The sequence below is a fragment of the Amia ocellicauda genome, chromosome 7 (genome assembly GCF_036373705.1).
Source record: "Amia ocellicauda isolate fAmiCal2 chromosome 7, fAmiCal2.hap1, whole genome shotgun sequence".
Classification (NCBI taxonomy): Eukaryota; Metazoa; Chordata; class Actinopteri; order Amiiformes; family Amiidae; genus Amia; species Amia ocellicauda.
The window spans coordinates 28,979,461-28,995,110 of record NC_089856.1 but is presented as its reverse complement, the minus strand read 5'-3'; the positions used below and the strand labels follow the sequence as shown (position 1 = coordinate 28,995,110).

Sequence of the window (15,650 nt, the reverse complement as noted above, 5' to 3'; positions counted from 1 at the left end):
TGTTGCTCTCCAAGTTGTTGTTCATTAAACCGTGCAAACGACCCTCCTATCATGCTGGTCTGAACTGGGCTGCTCAGTGTGAAAGGTTATGAATAAGAGGCCCTGGTTCGCTCGTATTGCTTGTGTGAAATTCAGTAGACCATTCACCTCTGAGTCTTTTTTTGAAGTGCTTCACGCTCTTAGTCCCTAAATCTGCTTGTGTCCCCTGTTCTCTGTGCACTTGGCTCAGAGAACTTGAAAGATGCATCATTCGCACTTCGGAATAAGCAGGGTGCTTTGATGCAGCGGTGGGCAACTTTGGCACTTTTGTCCTGTTGCATTCTGTTGTATCGCTAGGCTTTGATCTATCCACTACGTCAGTTGCTTATTAATCCTTCATTACCTAATTGACCCTGCCACTTAAGATCACTGAAATATCTAAGAATTAGGTGCAATAAAGTCTTGCAGTGGAGTACGTTGGAAGGTCCAAGGTTGGTTTGCTGTTCTCTCTCTGTCTCACTCTCTCCCTCTTTCACTCTTTGTGTAGACAAAAGCTTGCCCATGCTAGCCCACAGTCTAATAATACCCACTATAATCTAATTCTCTCTGACAGGGAAGGTCTTGACATCTCCACAGCCAACTAACTTGATCTTTAAAAGTCGCCCCCTTTGGCTGTAGAAATAACTAATCCTGAAAACCCCCTCATCCCCTTTACCCACACACCCTCTGCCCTCTCCCTGCCCTTCGCTTCTCTGCCATTGTATACTTAACATGCAGCTACTGGGTTGCTTGGCAACGTGTCCTTGGAGGACTACTACAGGTCTTTGTTGCTCCTGGAGAAGGGGTTGCTGGGAAGACGGCTGTCCATTCTTCTTCAGTTTCTCTCTGCCTGGCAGTGAGCTGGGAATTATTGTTGTTATGATGATAATTATTTTTGTGCTGAAGCCCACGCATGTCCAGGAACACTTCATTCTTTTCAATTTTTTTTTTTTTTTTTTTAATCTTCTAACCTTGTCAGAAAATTGTCTGTTCCATTTGCCTACGCGAACACACGTCTCCATGTGATAAATGTGATGCTTTTACTTCCAGTGATTCAGGGTTCTTTAGAGTGGCATTTGGAGAGGTCTGTATGTGTTATTGGGACTTATGCATAAAGCAAACATGTCACCATGCTAAATTCAATATGACATCTTAACATCAGGTTATATGAGCCGCAGGCCACAGGCATGTGTATATATATATTTTTCACTCCACGTCTGTCAATGTATATTTTCTCAACGTAAGATAATGGGCATGAAATTCCGAACACCTGCTGTTGGTTGGTATACAGGAGTCTGCAGCTGTGCCATGCCAGATCTCCCCAAATAGTCAGCTCTGCCATGTCCCATCCTTTCTGCTCTATTGCTTTTTCAAAAATTAGGTTGACAGTTCCAAATTAATTGAGTTGAAATTGATAGTATTACCACAGTTGACATTCTAGTGCTTTCTGGGTGGGAAGTTAACACACATACACACACACACATCTTATTTTCACCCCTTCCATAACTTGTATGAAGGCTGTCAATGCTGACTGGTGTCTGTCCCTCTTCACTGCCCAGAAAACGCCACCTTCAACTCAAGCAGCGAGGCAGAGCGGAAGACGCAGCACTACTACCTGTCCTGCCTGAATGAGCAGAAGATCGAGGAGCTGGGGGCACAGCCGCTCATCGACCTCATCGCCAGGGTAAGAGAGCGGGCTGCACTGCTGCCCACATACCCCTGCTGCAGCCATTGCAGTCACATTTTTTCCTTTCTCAATAAATTGTTCACCACATTCCTACATATGCTTGAAAACAACTTCTATCTTTATTAGATTTTTATTCGAGTTCGTTCCAGAGGTGATTTATGAGATCAGGACTGAGTAGCCCAAGTGTTTTCAACCAAGAGACATTCTCCATGAGGCTGTTATACACCCAACTCTGAGATGATTAATTACCATGTTGTACAGACGCTCAATGCAAACTCCCTCTGCATAAGCTGTTGACTAAAACATAACTGCTGCCATTCACTGTATTGGCCACAGAGACCAACCTCTCTAAAAGAAAATGCCTCTGGAATGGATCATTAGTGGTGGGTTCTTTCCTTTTGGTGACATATTGTATTTACATTAAAAACATTTGAGCCAGCTCTGAAGATGGACCTTTCGATTCTATAAACAAGTCCCGGATGATTTTCATTAAACGTTTTGTCCTACCCAAGCAGATTCTTGGACTGTTCTTACAGTACATTAACTTAGTTGATGGAAGCATGGATAATGTCCAGAAATAAAGGTATTGGAAATGTCTTTGAAAAGTGACCGCAAAATGCATATGAAAAGAATGCCAATGTAGGATAAAGACAAAGGAACATAGTACCTCTTAATAGGCCAGTGAAGGAATGTGAGGTACATGTATTGTTACTTCAGGAATTCTAAAACTGGAGAAGTAGATCATGGCAGAAGCATATTTTCATTTCATTGCACTTGATGTTACCCCTTTCTGTCATTTGCCCCTTTGTTTTAAAGCAGCATTTTCCCTGTCCTAGGCCTGGACAGTACACCCCATTAATAACCCAGGCTTTTGCTTCATGTTCTTGAATTTTACTGTGTGCTTGTTTTGTTTTCTTTGGCGAATGAAGCACTCCCCGCAGTAGAGTGTTGATCCAGAACCTATAACAGTTTTAAATACAATGGGAAAGGCAGCGAAGATTCTGGATGGATTCAAGAAACTAACTGGAGTGAAGTCACAATCTGTGTGTTTCTGCAGATAGGCGGCTGGAACGTCACTGGCTCCTGGGAGAAAGATAATTTCATGGAGGTTCTGAAAACGGTGTCTGGCCCCTATAGAGCTCAGCCCTTTTTCACCATAGGCGTCAGTGTGGACCCCAAGAACTCCAACAGCAACGTCATCCAGGTCAGGGTCACTGGGCCAAAGATCAGATTGCAGTCTACAAAAAACACTGTTAAATCTCATTATGTCTTAATGGTACCTGGTTTTCCATTGTAAGTCTTGCACACTACAGAGAAGGAAGACAAAATAGTTTTTTTTTTTCATTTCAGTATACATGGTAAGCTGTTTTAAGACTGGAAATAAATTGGTTGAAATAACAGGTCTGTTTTGTATGTAATGTCTTAAAATAAAAATCTTCTCTGTAGTGATTCCAGAAGACATGACCTGCATTAAAAATGTTCTGTCTGATTACGATTGAAAGCTAAATTGCTAGGAATTAAGAACATTTAAAGCAGCTCTCATTTCTCATTTAGCTGAGTGGAATCGCAAGTATTTTAAAGTGTTTTCTTTTCCCACCAAACCTGGCTTGAGCAATCTGCTTCTCATTTAAATCTGACTGTCTTGACCTTCTCCCATCCAGACAGGCTGAATAAAATGTTGCAGAAACTTACCCCTTAGATTTTTCTTCCTGGTTTACAAACCCTGTATGGTACTGGTCTTAGAGTATGTAAAGTTAATCTTGAGAATGCAAACCAAGATGAATTCCAAGTTCTGGGTTTATAGGACGTCTCATTCATGGACAATACCACTGACTGGTTTGACTAATTCAAAGTTGAAAATAGATGCTCACAGATTGTTTTTCTGCCAGGCCAGTGAGAATCAATGAATCTTTTCTGTTTCAGGTGGACCAGTCAGGGCTGTTCCTTCCCTCCCGTGACTATTACCTCAACAAGACCGCCAATGAGAAGGTGAGGGAGAGTGAACAGCAGGGTCCCTCTGACGCACCTGCATTAAAAGTTATCCCTGAGGATTGCTTGCCCCAAACCCCCACAACACACTCAGACCAGCACAATTGGGGCAGGCGCACACACACACACCCACACAATGACATGTAAATGCATTTCCTTAAGTACACAAGCACACTGACAGGTTCACACCATCACATATGACAGACACGCCCACTTCATATGCTCCTCTGAACTCACACAATCACTGGAGTAAATATCACCCCCCCAGCTTTACATTCATACAGACAGTCGCACTGTGCTACCCACACTCACACGCTCGGGCGTGTGCGCTGACTGGCGCCCTGATACTGACAGTGTGCTGGCTGTCTGCAGTGTTTTGTGTTTGTGAAGGCAGGGCTCTACCCCAGCCCCAGCCTCCCAGCCTGGCACAGCTTGAGCTACTGCAGTGAAGGAGAAAGGTCAGCTGTCTCAGATAATCACATCCAGCTGCAGGGCAGTTTAGAATCAACTTTTTTTTTTTTCTTGCACAGAAAGCCCATATCTACAGAGCCTTATTTTTGTGCATTGTTTTCTTTCCCTGCTGGAAACTTGGGCAGGAATGTTCCCACAGTTGGACTGTTTTGAGCTGGGTGGGGAGGGGGTTACATTCATGTACACACTCCTTTTATAAAAAGCCTGTCTGTTTTGTTTTCTGTTTTGCTGAAACTTACTTTTAGAACTTGTATGTCACTTTGAACTATTTGTAAAATGATTTTAAAAAGGCTTACCAGCACTTATGCCTTTCCCATTAACATCTGTTTGAGAAGTTGACCAGTCAAAGAATGTGAAAGGTGCCCGTGCTGTGTATGTGATTGTTTGAGGTGCCCCTGTGCCCTGCAGGTCCTGAAGGCCTATCTGGAGTATATGGTGGAGCTGGGCCTGCTGCTGGGGGGCAACCGGAACTCCACACGGGGGCAAATGCAGCAGATCCTGGACTTCGAGACCATGTTGGCCAACATCACCGTGCCGCAGGATGAGCGCAGAGACGAGGAGAAGATCTACCACAAGATGAGCATTGCTGACCTTCAGGTAACCCACCCACCCACCCACGTCAAGCCGTCTGTTTCTGTCCCATCTGCATCTCTGTCAGTTGCTGTTAATTGCACAGTGATTATATTGTATTTGAGCCTCGTTCCTGCAAGTCCAAATTCTGGATCTTGTGAATCTTGGAGGTGATTTCTGCAGACCACACCAGAAATGCAATGGCAAATAGGTGTATAACAATCAAAATACATTTGAAACCATAAACACATAGTGCTCAGAAATGTCTAAATGGCTAAGCTTTAAGCTATTCCTGAAGAAACTATTCCCAGTGTGAATGATTGATTAAGAAAGCATTAGACACAGAATGTATTGTTATAAAGAGCAGGCAGTTGTTTTGTTAAAGGGTAAATGAATCGGTGTTACAGAAGATTTTTTTCTGTTCATCTTGGGAGGGAACTCGGAACAATACGAGCACACGCATGAAAAACGATTTAGTCTGATTAGAAACACAGAATGTTCAAATTTAGATGAAGGTGAGGTGGTTCAGTGAGGGGGGGAAAAAATCATAAAAATATTGGAAGGGGGTGGCGGGGAACAGACCAAACAACACACTGGATGGTTTTATGGGAGAAGGGAATAATATTGACATCTTAACGAGTCAGGCGGAAAAAAATCCCCTGGTTCGCTCCTAAAGATCTCCAGGTACACAGATTGTTTTTTTTCTCCCATCGGTTCCAGAAGTTGTAAAACTGCTTGCATAGGACAGGTGTGCACTGAGAGCAATGCATAGCTAAACGATTAACATGTAGTTCTCAAACACCCTTTGGTAAAATGAACAATTATTGCAGTGTAAAATAATGCAGGAAATGTGGAATGCCTGACCGCCAACTGAGGAGGAGACTGGCTGCTCCAAGCTGTTTAAAATTCTGGAGGAAGATTTATTTTTTGTATTAAACCATATCTCCAGAACAAGAGAGGATAGGTGGTGGTGGGGAGTGCTGACTTGTATATTGGACAGTGCAGGCAGCACTAAAAAATTTTTTTATTATTATTCTTGTATGGAACAGACTGGCAACTGTAGAAAGATGTATAGTGCATTACCCACCCTGGACGGGAGGAAGATTGGTGAACACAGGCTTTATTCTGTTCATGCTTCATGGTACTAATATTGGAGAGGACTTTCCATTTTGTTTTTCTTTTTGAAGGGTTCTATTGTTTCCATGGTGGCAGTTGCTAAGTGATCCAGTTTCAGAGAGGAGTTATAAAAGCTGCAGTGAAGATTAAGTTGGGAGTGAGAGCGGTGTGTGTTTCACTGCCGCTAGGTGTGCCCATGAAATCCATATATACACCAGCATTTACCTCGGGCGGACACAAATACTATTTAAAACGGACCATTCACTGGGCAAACCTGGTGGAATATATATCGTTCTTGTATCCTAAATCACTGCACAGTGTCTGTGGGTAGTTACCTAAGAAATGGGGTTTGGAGAGTAGCCTCAGTAAGTAGCCTCACTGCTCAAACTCTTGCACTTCCTCGAGGTGTCTTGGAGAAATGCTACAAAAACACTCTGCATTTGTCCTGATCTGCAAAATAAGACTTTTTTTTTTTTTTTTAATCCCTCAGGCCACCATCACGGTCAATGTTTGTCCTTACGCTTTGTAACAAGGTGTCCAAGACAAGAAAACAAGGGTCTGCTCCCTGCATTCGCCAGTCCTCCACTTCTTCCATGTGTATATCACACATACAAGCATGTGCCTGTGGAAAGATCTGTAGTGCTTGAAGGTGTTTATGCTGGCTGCCTGGCAGCTGTATACCTGGAGGCAGAACTGAGCAACTTCTCTCCTTCACAATCTGTATGAGGGAGTTCCAGGAAGTGGAATACCATAGCAGGGATCAATCAAGGATACCTTTCAAGCACGTAGGGAGATCCATGTCTGGTGACTGTCCAAGCCATTGTTGTTACAGTGCCTGTTTATTTAATTCCAGTCTCCCGGTGCTGCTCTGTGTTGTGTCCACAGCTCCTGGCTCCAGCAGTGGACTGGTTAGACTATCTGTCCTCGGCTCTGTCTCCTCTAGACCTGAATGACACCGAGCCTGTGGTGTTATACGCCAAGGAGTACCTGCAGCAGGTGTCGGAGCTCATCAACAAGACCGACAAGAGGTGAGCATTATACCCTGGCCCTGCCCAATGTGTCAAGAGGGTGCCGCTCCCTCTCCCCATTGTATAAAACTGTGGATGACTGATACACATTTCAAGTACTACTGCCACATTTTATGAATTGTTCTATAATGTATCATTGGTAACACTTCAGATTACAGTTTGCAAATTACATTCAGTTTCCTTATTACCCAGACTGTAATAACAGGATTGTTAACCTGGGTTGAAAATTAAATTGCATTTTAGAAATAAAAAGGTAGTTTGGTTCCATATATAAATAGTTATTGGATTATGATGCACTTATAAGGATGGACTTGAAGTGGCTCCTCACTGTGTGCTCTCAGCCTCTTAAACAACTACATGATCTGGAACCTGGTGCAGAAGATGGCATCCAGTTTGGACCAGCGCTTTGAGAACGCACAGGACAAGCTGCTGGAAAGTCTCTATGGCACCAAGAAGGTGAGGGGGACCGTTACAATTCCAAGGGGTACATTTGTTGGATTTGTTTTTGTAGTACTTCTCTTTTACCTTTTACCTCCTTAGAAGCAGAAACAAGATTTGCTCGGGCCTGGTGCTAGCGGTGATAATTTGCACTAAACTAAATTCAATATTGAAGAAAGCAGTGCCTTGGGGGGATGGGGAGTTATTCTCGAGTAAATGTCTGTAATACATACACAGTGCTGCTGAGACATCTTCCTGTGGGAAAATAAAATCATTGCCTTTCATGCAATGCAAACACACACACCCCAGGTCCCCTTGCTGTCAAGGGAGTTTGCGAAACGAGGAGGTGAGCTTTGTCGCACCTAACGGGCAGATTCTGACGGACAGGAAGCTGCCACTCGGGGGGCTTCTTGATTGAGATTTTGATCTGGGTGCCATGGCAACGGGAGGTGGTCACTAGGCACTGAGGTACCAGACAGAGCAGCAGCCTCTCCAAACACACCTTGTGGCCCTGAGCAGACCGTACCGTACTGCACTGCACAGCACAACACAGCACTCGGCACCGACACGTGTACCACAAGCTAAGGGATCACGTTGACACTTGTGGCAGGATGCATTTAATTTTTATTGTCTACGTTGGTGTTGAGCCTCTCAAAGCATCAATGTGTAAGTATGTGACGATTCACTGTGTGGAGCCGCAGCTGCTCTGCCAGTAATATGTAACAACTCGTGCTTACTGATTCAGACCAAGGAGGGCAAACGGGCTGTTTTATCACTATTTATTCTCTTGTGCTGTGAGGTTTGCCCAAATCCCTTAAAGTTGCCCTTTCAACCCTGTGGATGGTGGCATAGAAGCCGCATGAGTCTGTACTGGTTTGAACATGGTACCTTAAGGTATTTCTCATTGCAATAAAAGTGAGTCGTGGTGCTCTCTTTACTAACTGTGTGTGTTTTGTGTGTGTGTATGTGTCCACAGTCCTGCACACCCCGGTGGCAGACCTGCATTGGGAACACTGATGACACGCTGGGCTTTGCGCTGGGAGCTCTATTTGTCAAGGCCACTTTTGACCGGCACAGCAAGGAGATTGTGAGTGCCTGTGTACTGCATCCACTCCCACACACACACAAACACGCACACACACAGACTGACAGGCAGGAAGGCCGGCAGACAGACCACTCCTACAATCTGGCCAGAGCTTTAACTGTGTTCCTGAATACATTAACTAATTGTCAACATGCACAAGCCCCTAAAAGCCTCACATTACTTTTCTTCCACCAGTTAAGTGGAATAGTAATTTAAAAGGCTACTCAAATGTAGAATGAAAATGATGCCATTTTTTTATTGCTACAGGTTGGTATGTGGAGGGATAATAATTGCACTTGTTGCTTTTGTGCTGAGCCTTGTGTTTGGGCGCCACCATGTGGTTCTGTATTTTTATAGCTGAATTTTCCTGTGGTGAAGGTTTTCCATTGGGAGTTGCAGCTCACCTTGCTGCTGTCTATTATTTTGTACAACTCACAAGTGCCTTTGGCGAATAACATATATTCTGTAGTCTCTCCAACTCTCCCTCTTGCCCTTCTCCTGTTAAACCTGTCATTCGACTAACCTCTTTTATTCTGCTTCGGTGTCCCTCTCGACTTTGCTCTCATCCATATCCCCTCAAATGTGTGTTTTTGGTGTGTGTGTGTGTGTGTGTGTGTGTTTGTATAATATGCATTCCCATCAGCCTGTATCGATCAACTGCTGGATGAAGGCCTCCCCAAGATGTTTCCATTTGCTTCAATCTACAGTTTCTCTTTTCCATATACTGTATATAAATATTGACCTATTGACCTGGCCACTTCTCCCTTGTCTAAAATGTCTATCATTTTATACTGACTGTCCTCCTTTTTCCTTTCCTCTTGCTGCTTCTGTCTGCGCCACAGGCAGAGGGGATGATTAATGAGATCAGGACGGCATTCAAACAAGCCCTGGACAAGCTCAGCTGGATGGACAGTCAGACCCGTCAGGCAGCCAAAGATAAAGTAAGCAGTGTGTGAGATCAGCAGCCTTGTGACCGAGAGAACAGTTGGGCATCTGTTGTGTAGTGCGCATACAAAGACCAGTGGCCACAGCAATGAGGTGTAGAAAACCCTGAGTTCAGCTGGCACATCCTTGAAAACAGGAACAAAATGGAAATGGAGAGCAAAATCACTCTATTAAAACCTCCATTTACTTCTCTTCTATCCTCCAGGCTGATGCCATCTACGATATGATTGGTTTCCCAGACTTCATTCTGGACAACAAGGAACTGGATGATGTGTATGATGGGGTGAGAGAACAGCAGCATATGCCAAGCTTGTTACCTGCTTTATATTCCATTGGCAAAGGCAGGCATATGAAGGTTAGATAAAAGTAAATATGTCTCGCCTTTCTGCTCAAGCAGTACAGAGTGCAGTGGAGCATGCAGATCACAGAACCTGAAAGGCATCCAACCAAATCAAACGGCCGATTCAGGAGATGATAGTGGGGGCATCATTGAAACCATGGATTAAAGTGGAGGGGATTCAAGAAAATGTACAAGCTGCCATGATCTTTTTCTCTTTCTGTTCAGTATGATGTTTCGGAAGACAACTTTTTCCAGAACATGCTGAACTTCTACAACTTCTCAGCCAAGGTGATGGCTGACCAACTCCGCAAGCCTCCGAACAGAGACCAGTGAGTCCCCTGCACCGCTCTGTGAAATAGTGCCACACTCCACTGCATTGTTTTACCATAACACACTGTACTAAATCTCACCGTAACATGCCAATAAACTGCACCCTCGATTATTTTGCACAAATTTCAGAGGAAATGAGTGTTCTGCAATGACAATAAGAGATAATATGTGTAAAAATGTGTCCGACACTATAAGAAGGGGAGTTCCTTCAATAACAGACCTAACTCTGGTTCTGTGCCCTTTTCTCCCCCCAGATGGAGCATGACCCCTCCAACAGTCAATGCCTATTACATGCCAACCAAGAATGGCATAGTCTTTCCAGCTGGAATCCTGCAAGCTCCATTCTATGCTAGAGACCATCCCAAGTAAGCCAGAGTTATCGGTTTTCTCTCTTGTGCCTTTGAGACTTCCTCATTCTGAGTACATCTAACACGATATAACATGGTCCTCGGGAACCAAAAACTCTTACTTGCTTTGGCCTTGAGCATTTCAGGTATTAATAGTCAGCAAATCAGTTTTGTTAGAGCTTACACGGTGTATGCAGTAAAAGTTTTACAATGCTTAAATGTATCTCTTTTCTTCAATTACAACACTTATTTTATGTTAAAACCGTGTATTAACAAAACTGGTACAAAACACTGCTAAATCTGTGCTTTAGAAAATACAAAACACAAAATATCAGAATACACTCTTTATTAAAAATTATTTTGGTACGATTTTGGTATTTTAGCAAATGGGAGCATATGCCACTTAGCCAAGGGTTATACGTAGATTATGTAATATGAACTGTTAACTATTAAATAGTTTGAAAACATTTTGGAGATGGGAGATTTTACTTACAGTAAAGGTTGAAATGAAGTAATCGATGGATGTAAACTGTTAACGATATAACTTTAAGACTTGCACACAACTATTTGTTTATGCATTGAAGACTGGAGTGAAAATTTAAAAATGCTGTAAATGTGCTCGGCTTTGTGTTTTGACTTTTGAAACTATTGTTGCTTTACCGCATTATATCTGAATTTAGCATTCTATCGGGGTAAAGTTGTACTTTGCTACCCCCTGGCACATTTCGTACTGTTGTATTGAACTGAGTAGAGTTCACTACTGTACTGTAAACTGAAAAAGAAAAGGAACCTGTAGTTTCTGTCATAGTGGAAACTGAGCAGAAGTGCGCCGCTGTGTGGTAATGGTGTTACCTCTCACCCTACAGGGCCCTCAATTTCGGAGGGATTGGAGTGGTGATGGGGCATGAGCTCACGCATGCTTTCGACGACCAAGGTCAGTCTGCATCCTCGCTCGCACCTCTCCCGCCTCTGGAGTTAATTTCACCTTCCAATGGACAGTTTTTGAAATTGTCTATAATGTTATGCTTTGTCACAGTATATTGTGAATGCGTTCTTTGTTTTATATTGTTGTGTGATTCATAACAGGAAGAGAGTATGATAAAGATGGGAACCTGAGACCCTGGTGGCAGAATGCCTCTGTGGACGCCTTTAAGAACCGGACAGAGTGCATGGTAGACCAGTACTCCCAGTACACCATCAACGGGGAGCACATCAATGGGAAGCAGACGTTGGGAGAGAACATTGCTGACAATGGGGGGCTGAAAGCTGCCTATCATGTAAGAGCGTCATGCCCTCCCAGGCCAATTTTGTAAAGGCCCCTTCATTTTGCATTACCTCATTAAATGCATATGCATATCCCCATTCAAAAAATATATGAAAACTTAGTGCTTTAACTCTCATGCCTTTTAATCTTCAGTGTTAAACTGAACAGATTCATATAACTACACGCATCAGAAAAGCATGAATGGTGATCTGTGCACTCTCAGATCTGTCTGTAAGGGCTTCTGGGTATCTTATCCCAGTACCTTTTAAAGCAAAAAGACAATGGGCAGAAACCTTTTGCCGATTTGTGCACAGATCTTGCTGTTGAGAATTGAATCATGCGTCTGTCTGTGTCTGTGCTGCAGGCTTACCAGTCGTGGATTCGGGCTAACGGGGAGGAGAAGCAGCTGCCGGCAGTCAGCCTCACCAACGACCAGCTCTTCTTCGTAGGGTTTGCACAGGTGAGGCAGCTGGGGGCAGCACTGAGCAGCTCAAAAAAGGAAATGGAGTCCTTGTGCTCTCTCAAGGCTTGCAGCATATCAGTGATGCAACTAGGCACGTCCTTAATCTTGTCTACACACCACCACATGCACACACAAACAATATCTCTGACAATCTGAGCTCACCATCATGTAAGCTGTGGTAGCTGTGCTCAGTCCTCTGACTGCTCTGACCTCCACTTTCTTTGTCCCCTTCTGCCTCCATTTTCTCTCTCTCTCTCTGCCGCAGGTGTGGTGTTCAGTGCGGACCCCGGAGAGTGCTCATGAGGGGCTGATAACAGACCCTCACAGCCCTCCCAAGTATCGTGTCATCGGCACACTCTCCAACTCCAGAGACTTTGCAAAGCATTTTGGGTGCCCTGTGGGGACACCCATGAACACGGGGCGACGCTGTGAGGTGTGGTAGGGTGGGAGCCGGCCAAGACGAGGGGGCGAGAGGAGATGGCAGCTTCCTCTAAGCACTGGACCTCTTTTGTTTTTATTTTTATTTTGTTTTTTGTAGAAGGAGAAGAAACAAATACAACCAACAATGCTGGAATCTTAAGAGGATCACTGAGATCGAGAGATGGACAAAGTGAGGAAAAGAGGATATTTGTGTGGTGACCGTGTACTTGTGCCACAGTTCCCCCTATGTATCATTACTGTATCGCTCATTTCATTTTAATTTGACAGAGCACTGAGTAGAAGAGCCTTTTGTTTTTCCTCATTTTTCTTATTAGCTGACACAGTAGGCATATTTATTTATGTTCCTCTGAATTTGGTGTGATTGTACTGAAAGTTTTGAGTTTTGTTTCCAAGACTTTATTTTGTTTGGTCACGTCCAACTTCACAAATTATTTGGGAGTAGTAAAATCTTGGGGAAACGCAAGAGGATGTGTAACTTGCACTTGTTTTGTGGTTCTTTTACATCTGTTGCCGTTAAGATAACTCATTGTATCTTCCTGTTGCCAAAGAATAGATGTATCTAATATGGGGGTGCTGGGTTATTTCACAGTGTCTGGAGAGGATGTGATTTAATATGGTTGAGCTTTGTCCTAGTTGGAATAGAAAATGGGGGGTCTTTAAAACAAAAAGCTCTGCTTGGAAACCACAAATTTGTTTGATTCTGTGACATTTTAAAGGGAATGAGTTTCTTGTTCTTTTGACTAAAGCATTCCGGGTTATTTCCTAGACCCAAGTGGATGCAGTGATGATATGACTAATATTAAAAAGGGGAAGGTTGCATCTTGGGCCACTGGATCCTTGAATGTGCATCAGGTTTGTAGTCTACATATTTCTCCCATGTCTAGCTCTTACTGTGTTGTTGGCACTTTTCTGGGTGTGTCTGTTAAAACTTAATTTTAACTGTGAATTGTGTCATTAAACCAAATGGAAATAATAAAAAAAAAAAAACTTTATTTAATTGCTTCCTGTTATACAGAAACCTTTTCAACACAAGCTGAATCTGGGAGAGCATTTTAACCAGCTGTCACGTCAGCCTTGTCTTTCCTTTTCCTACCTCTGCTGTCCAGTTTTATGGTTTACACTCTAAATAAATATAAAGTGACCCCAAGAGCTGTGCTGCATTAACCTAAACCGCTAGCATAAGACTGAGACAACTGCATCCAAAGAGTAGATGGGCCAAACACAAACGCACCTCTCGGTATTAGCCTGGCCATATTCCTCGCCCTGAGGCTAAGGTAGATGTATTAATACCCTGGCTGCAGAAGTAGTGGAAGAAAAGGACACTGCTCTTGGAGGGCTGCTCATTTTAACATTTGTAATTGTACTTTATTTTGTTGTAAATTATATCTGCCTTCTGACCCTCTCCTTCCCTTCAAGTTCCGGAGCCTCTGACACCTGTCCCCATGTGTGCCCCTGGTGTAGTGTATTACAGTGCCCATGGGGGTGGCATGGTGTGCCAGGCTGCTTCACTTTTACTGCTCTATTGTATGCTGCCTTCGAAGGAACTCTTCAGCTTTAATCTGCCTTACTTGGTAGTGCCACCTTCTGGCTATGTGGTGCAAACTGCAGCCACCCATGGAGAGCATCTGAAAACATTGTTTACATTCTGTACACAGCATCTGTATGTCTCTGTGGCGGGTTCATGAGTTTGTATACGAGCACGTTTTTTTAGATCAGGAAATCTTTAACTTTCCTTTTCCCACTCAAACCCTACATTTTCACTCGGAACTAATCTTTTTTTTTAAATTCCTCTCTGCTGCAGATGGTGTCACTGAGTAAGGGAAATTGTCTGCTCAGTGGGTTAGGTGTTAGGTTGGGTGTAGTAGGGGAGAAAGAGCAAGGTGGCTTGAGGGAGTGGACTTGGCCTTACTTTCAATATATATACATTTTATATATATTAATATGTATATATGCACACATACAGTATATAAACCTTTGTATGCATGTATATGTATGTAAATGTGAGCAAAATGGAAACTTGATGCCTTCAAACAAGCCAGCTAATGCCGTTAACTGTTTTGTTAGTGGGTTGATGTGCGCTGTGTTAGTATACCGTTACAGTGGGCTCTCCCAACAGTCGGTCGGGTACTTGCAGTCTTGGGATAGGACCTCTCAGGTTGTTTGACACGGGAGCACTTTGGTCTCCAGCTTCTCACTTCATGACTTGCCAGAAGTCACATTTGGCTAAACTGTCAGACAAAATGGGAGATTAGTAAAGGATAGTGAAAGTGTTAGGCTCTGTCCGGTTCGTTAGTCCATCAATCATGATGGTGATTGCAGATGATGTGATGGGGAAAGTTCTCTAGTTACTATAAATCATGTGCATCACTTGTAAGTTTACAAAATTTTGGTATTACGTGTAATTCTGATTTTGCTTACTTTTGGGGCCGACATTAGATTCTTGGTTAAAGACTTGCATAACATCTTACCACATAGTGCCAGTATGACCACTGCACCAACAGTGTGGATCATAAATGATCAGCAAATCCAGTTTGGTTACTTAGCGATGGTCATTTAGTTTTAATTTAGTCATTCTTAGGCTTCTGCTGCTGTTGACTTTGCACACGAGGATGTGGAATAGAACTGTGAAGAAATAACCGAAAATACTCAGCTTTCATATGTGTGTATTGTAAAATGTTTATTCTTGACATCCTGTGATCAGACATCAGTTTCTTGATTGGTCTGGGACTGAAGCCCTTGAGTATATTTCGAAATATTTCTGTAGTCCCTGCAGAGCTAATTTTATTTGTATTGTTTATAATTGGGTTACTTTTTTAAATTATGGAGTTACTAATGTGATTTTTTCTCTCTATTATTGGACTTAATTTTCATTTCAGTACATTACATTGGCTTTTTTCCCCAGTTTTTATTGTCAATTATTTGTTTCATGGTGAAATAAGAAGCCAAGCTGTATAAAACATTCATGATATTTGGAAAAAGATTCAGCCCCACTTGCATTCCGCTGTAGTGAAAGACTGTAAAATGAATGAATAAATAATGATATCAAATAAAACAAAGGAAGAGTTGTGATTGTTTACCAATATGAACATAATTGTTGTCGATTTTCTTTCTGGTTGTTT

General features: G+C 42.9%; 1 protein-coding gene across 4 annotated transcripts in view; it reads left to right on the top strand.

The window, feature by feature from the left end:
* The window catches only part of ece2b (endothelin converting enzyme 2b), a 48,638-nt gene extending 33,057 nt beyond the window's left edge, over nucleotides 1–15,581 (top strand). For all 4 annotated transcript variants that reach the window (XM_066709029.1, XM_066709030.1, XM_066709031.1 and 1 more), the window contains 15 exons: nucleotides 1,578–1,702; nucleotides 2,763–2,909; nucleotides 3,629–3,694; nucleotides 4,574–4,762; nucleotides 6,737–6,879; nucleotides 7,221–7,335; nucleotides 8,294–8,404; nucleotides 9,244–9,342; nucleotides 9,552–9,629; nucleotides 9,912–10,015; nucleotides 10,271–10,381; nucleotides 11,230–11,297; nucleotides 11,450–11,640; nucleotides 11,992–12,087; nucleotides 12,356–15,581. In XM_066709029.1, the coding sequence (XP_066565126.1) occupies nucleotides 1,578–1,702; nucleotides 2,763–2,909; nucleotides 3,629–3,694; nucleotides 4,574–4,762; nucleotides 6,737–6,879; nucleotides 7,221–7,335; nucleotides 8,294–8,404; nucleotides 9,244–9,342; nucleotides 9,552–9,629; nucleotides 9,912–10,015; nucleotides 10,271–10,381; nucleotides 11,230–11,297; nucleotides 11,450–11,640; nucleotides 11,992–12,087; nucleotides 12,356–12,532 (1,820 nt within the window). In that variant the 3' untranslated portion in view covers nucleotides 12,533–15,581. The remainder of the gene's footprint in view (nucleotides 1–1,577; nucleotides 1,703–2,762; nucleotides 2,910–3,628; nucleotides 3,695–4,573; nucleotides 4,763–6,736; nucleotides 6,880–7,220; nucleotides 7,336–8,293; nucleotides 8,405–9,243; nucleotides 9,343–9,551; nucleotides 9,630–9,911; nucleotides 10,016–10,270; nucleotides 10,382–11,229; nucleotides 11,298–11,449; nucleotides 11,641–11,991; nucleotides 12,088–12,355) is intronic.
* The last annotated feature ends 69 nt before the right edge of the window (nucleotides 15,582–15,650 follow it).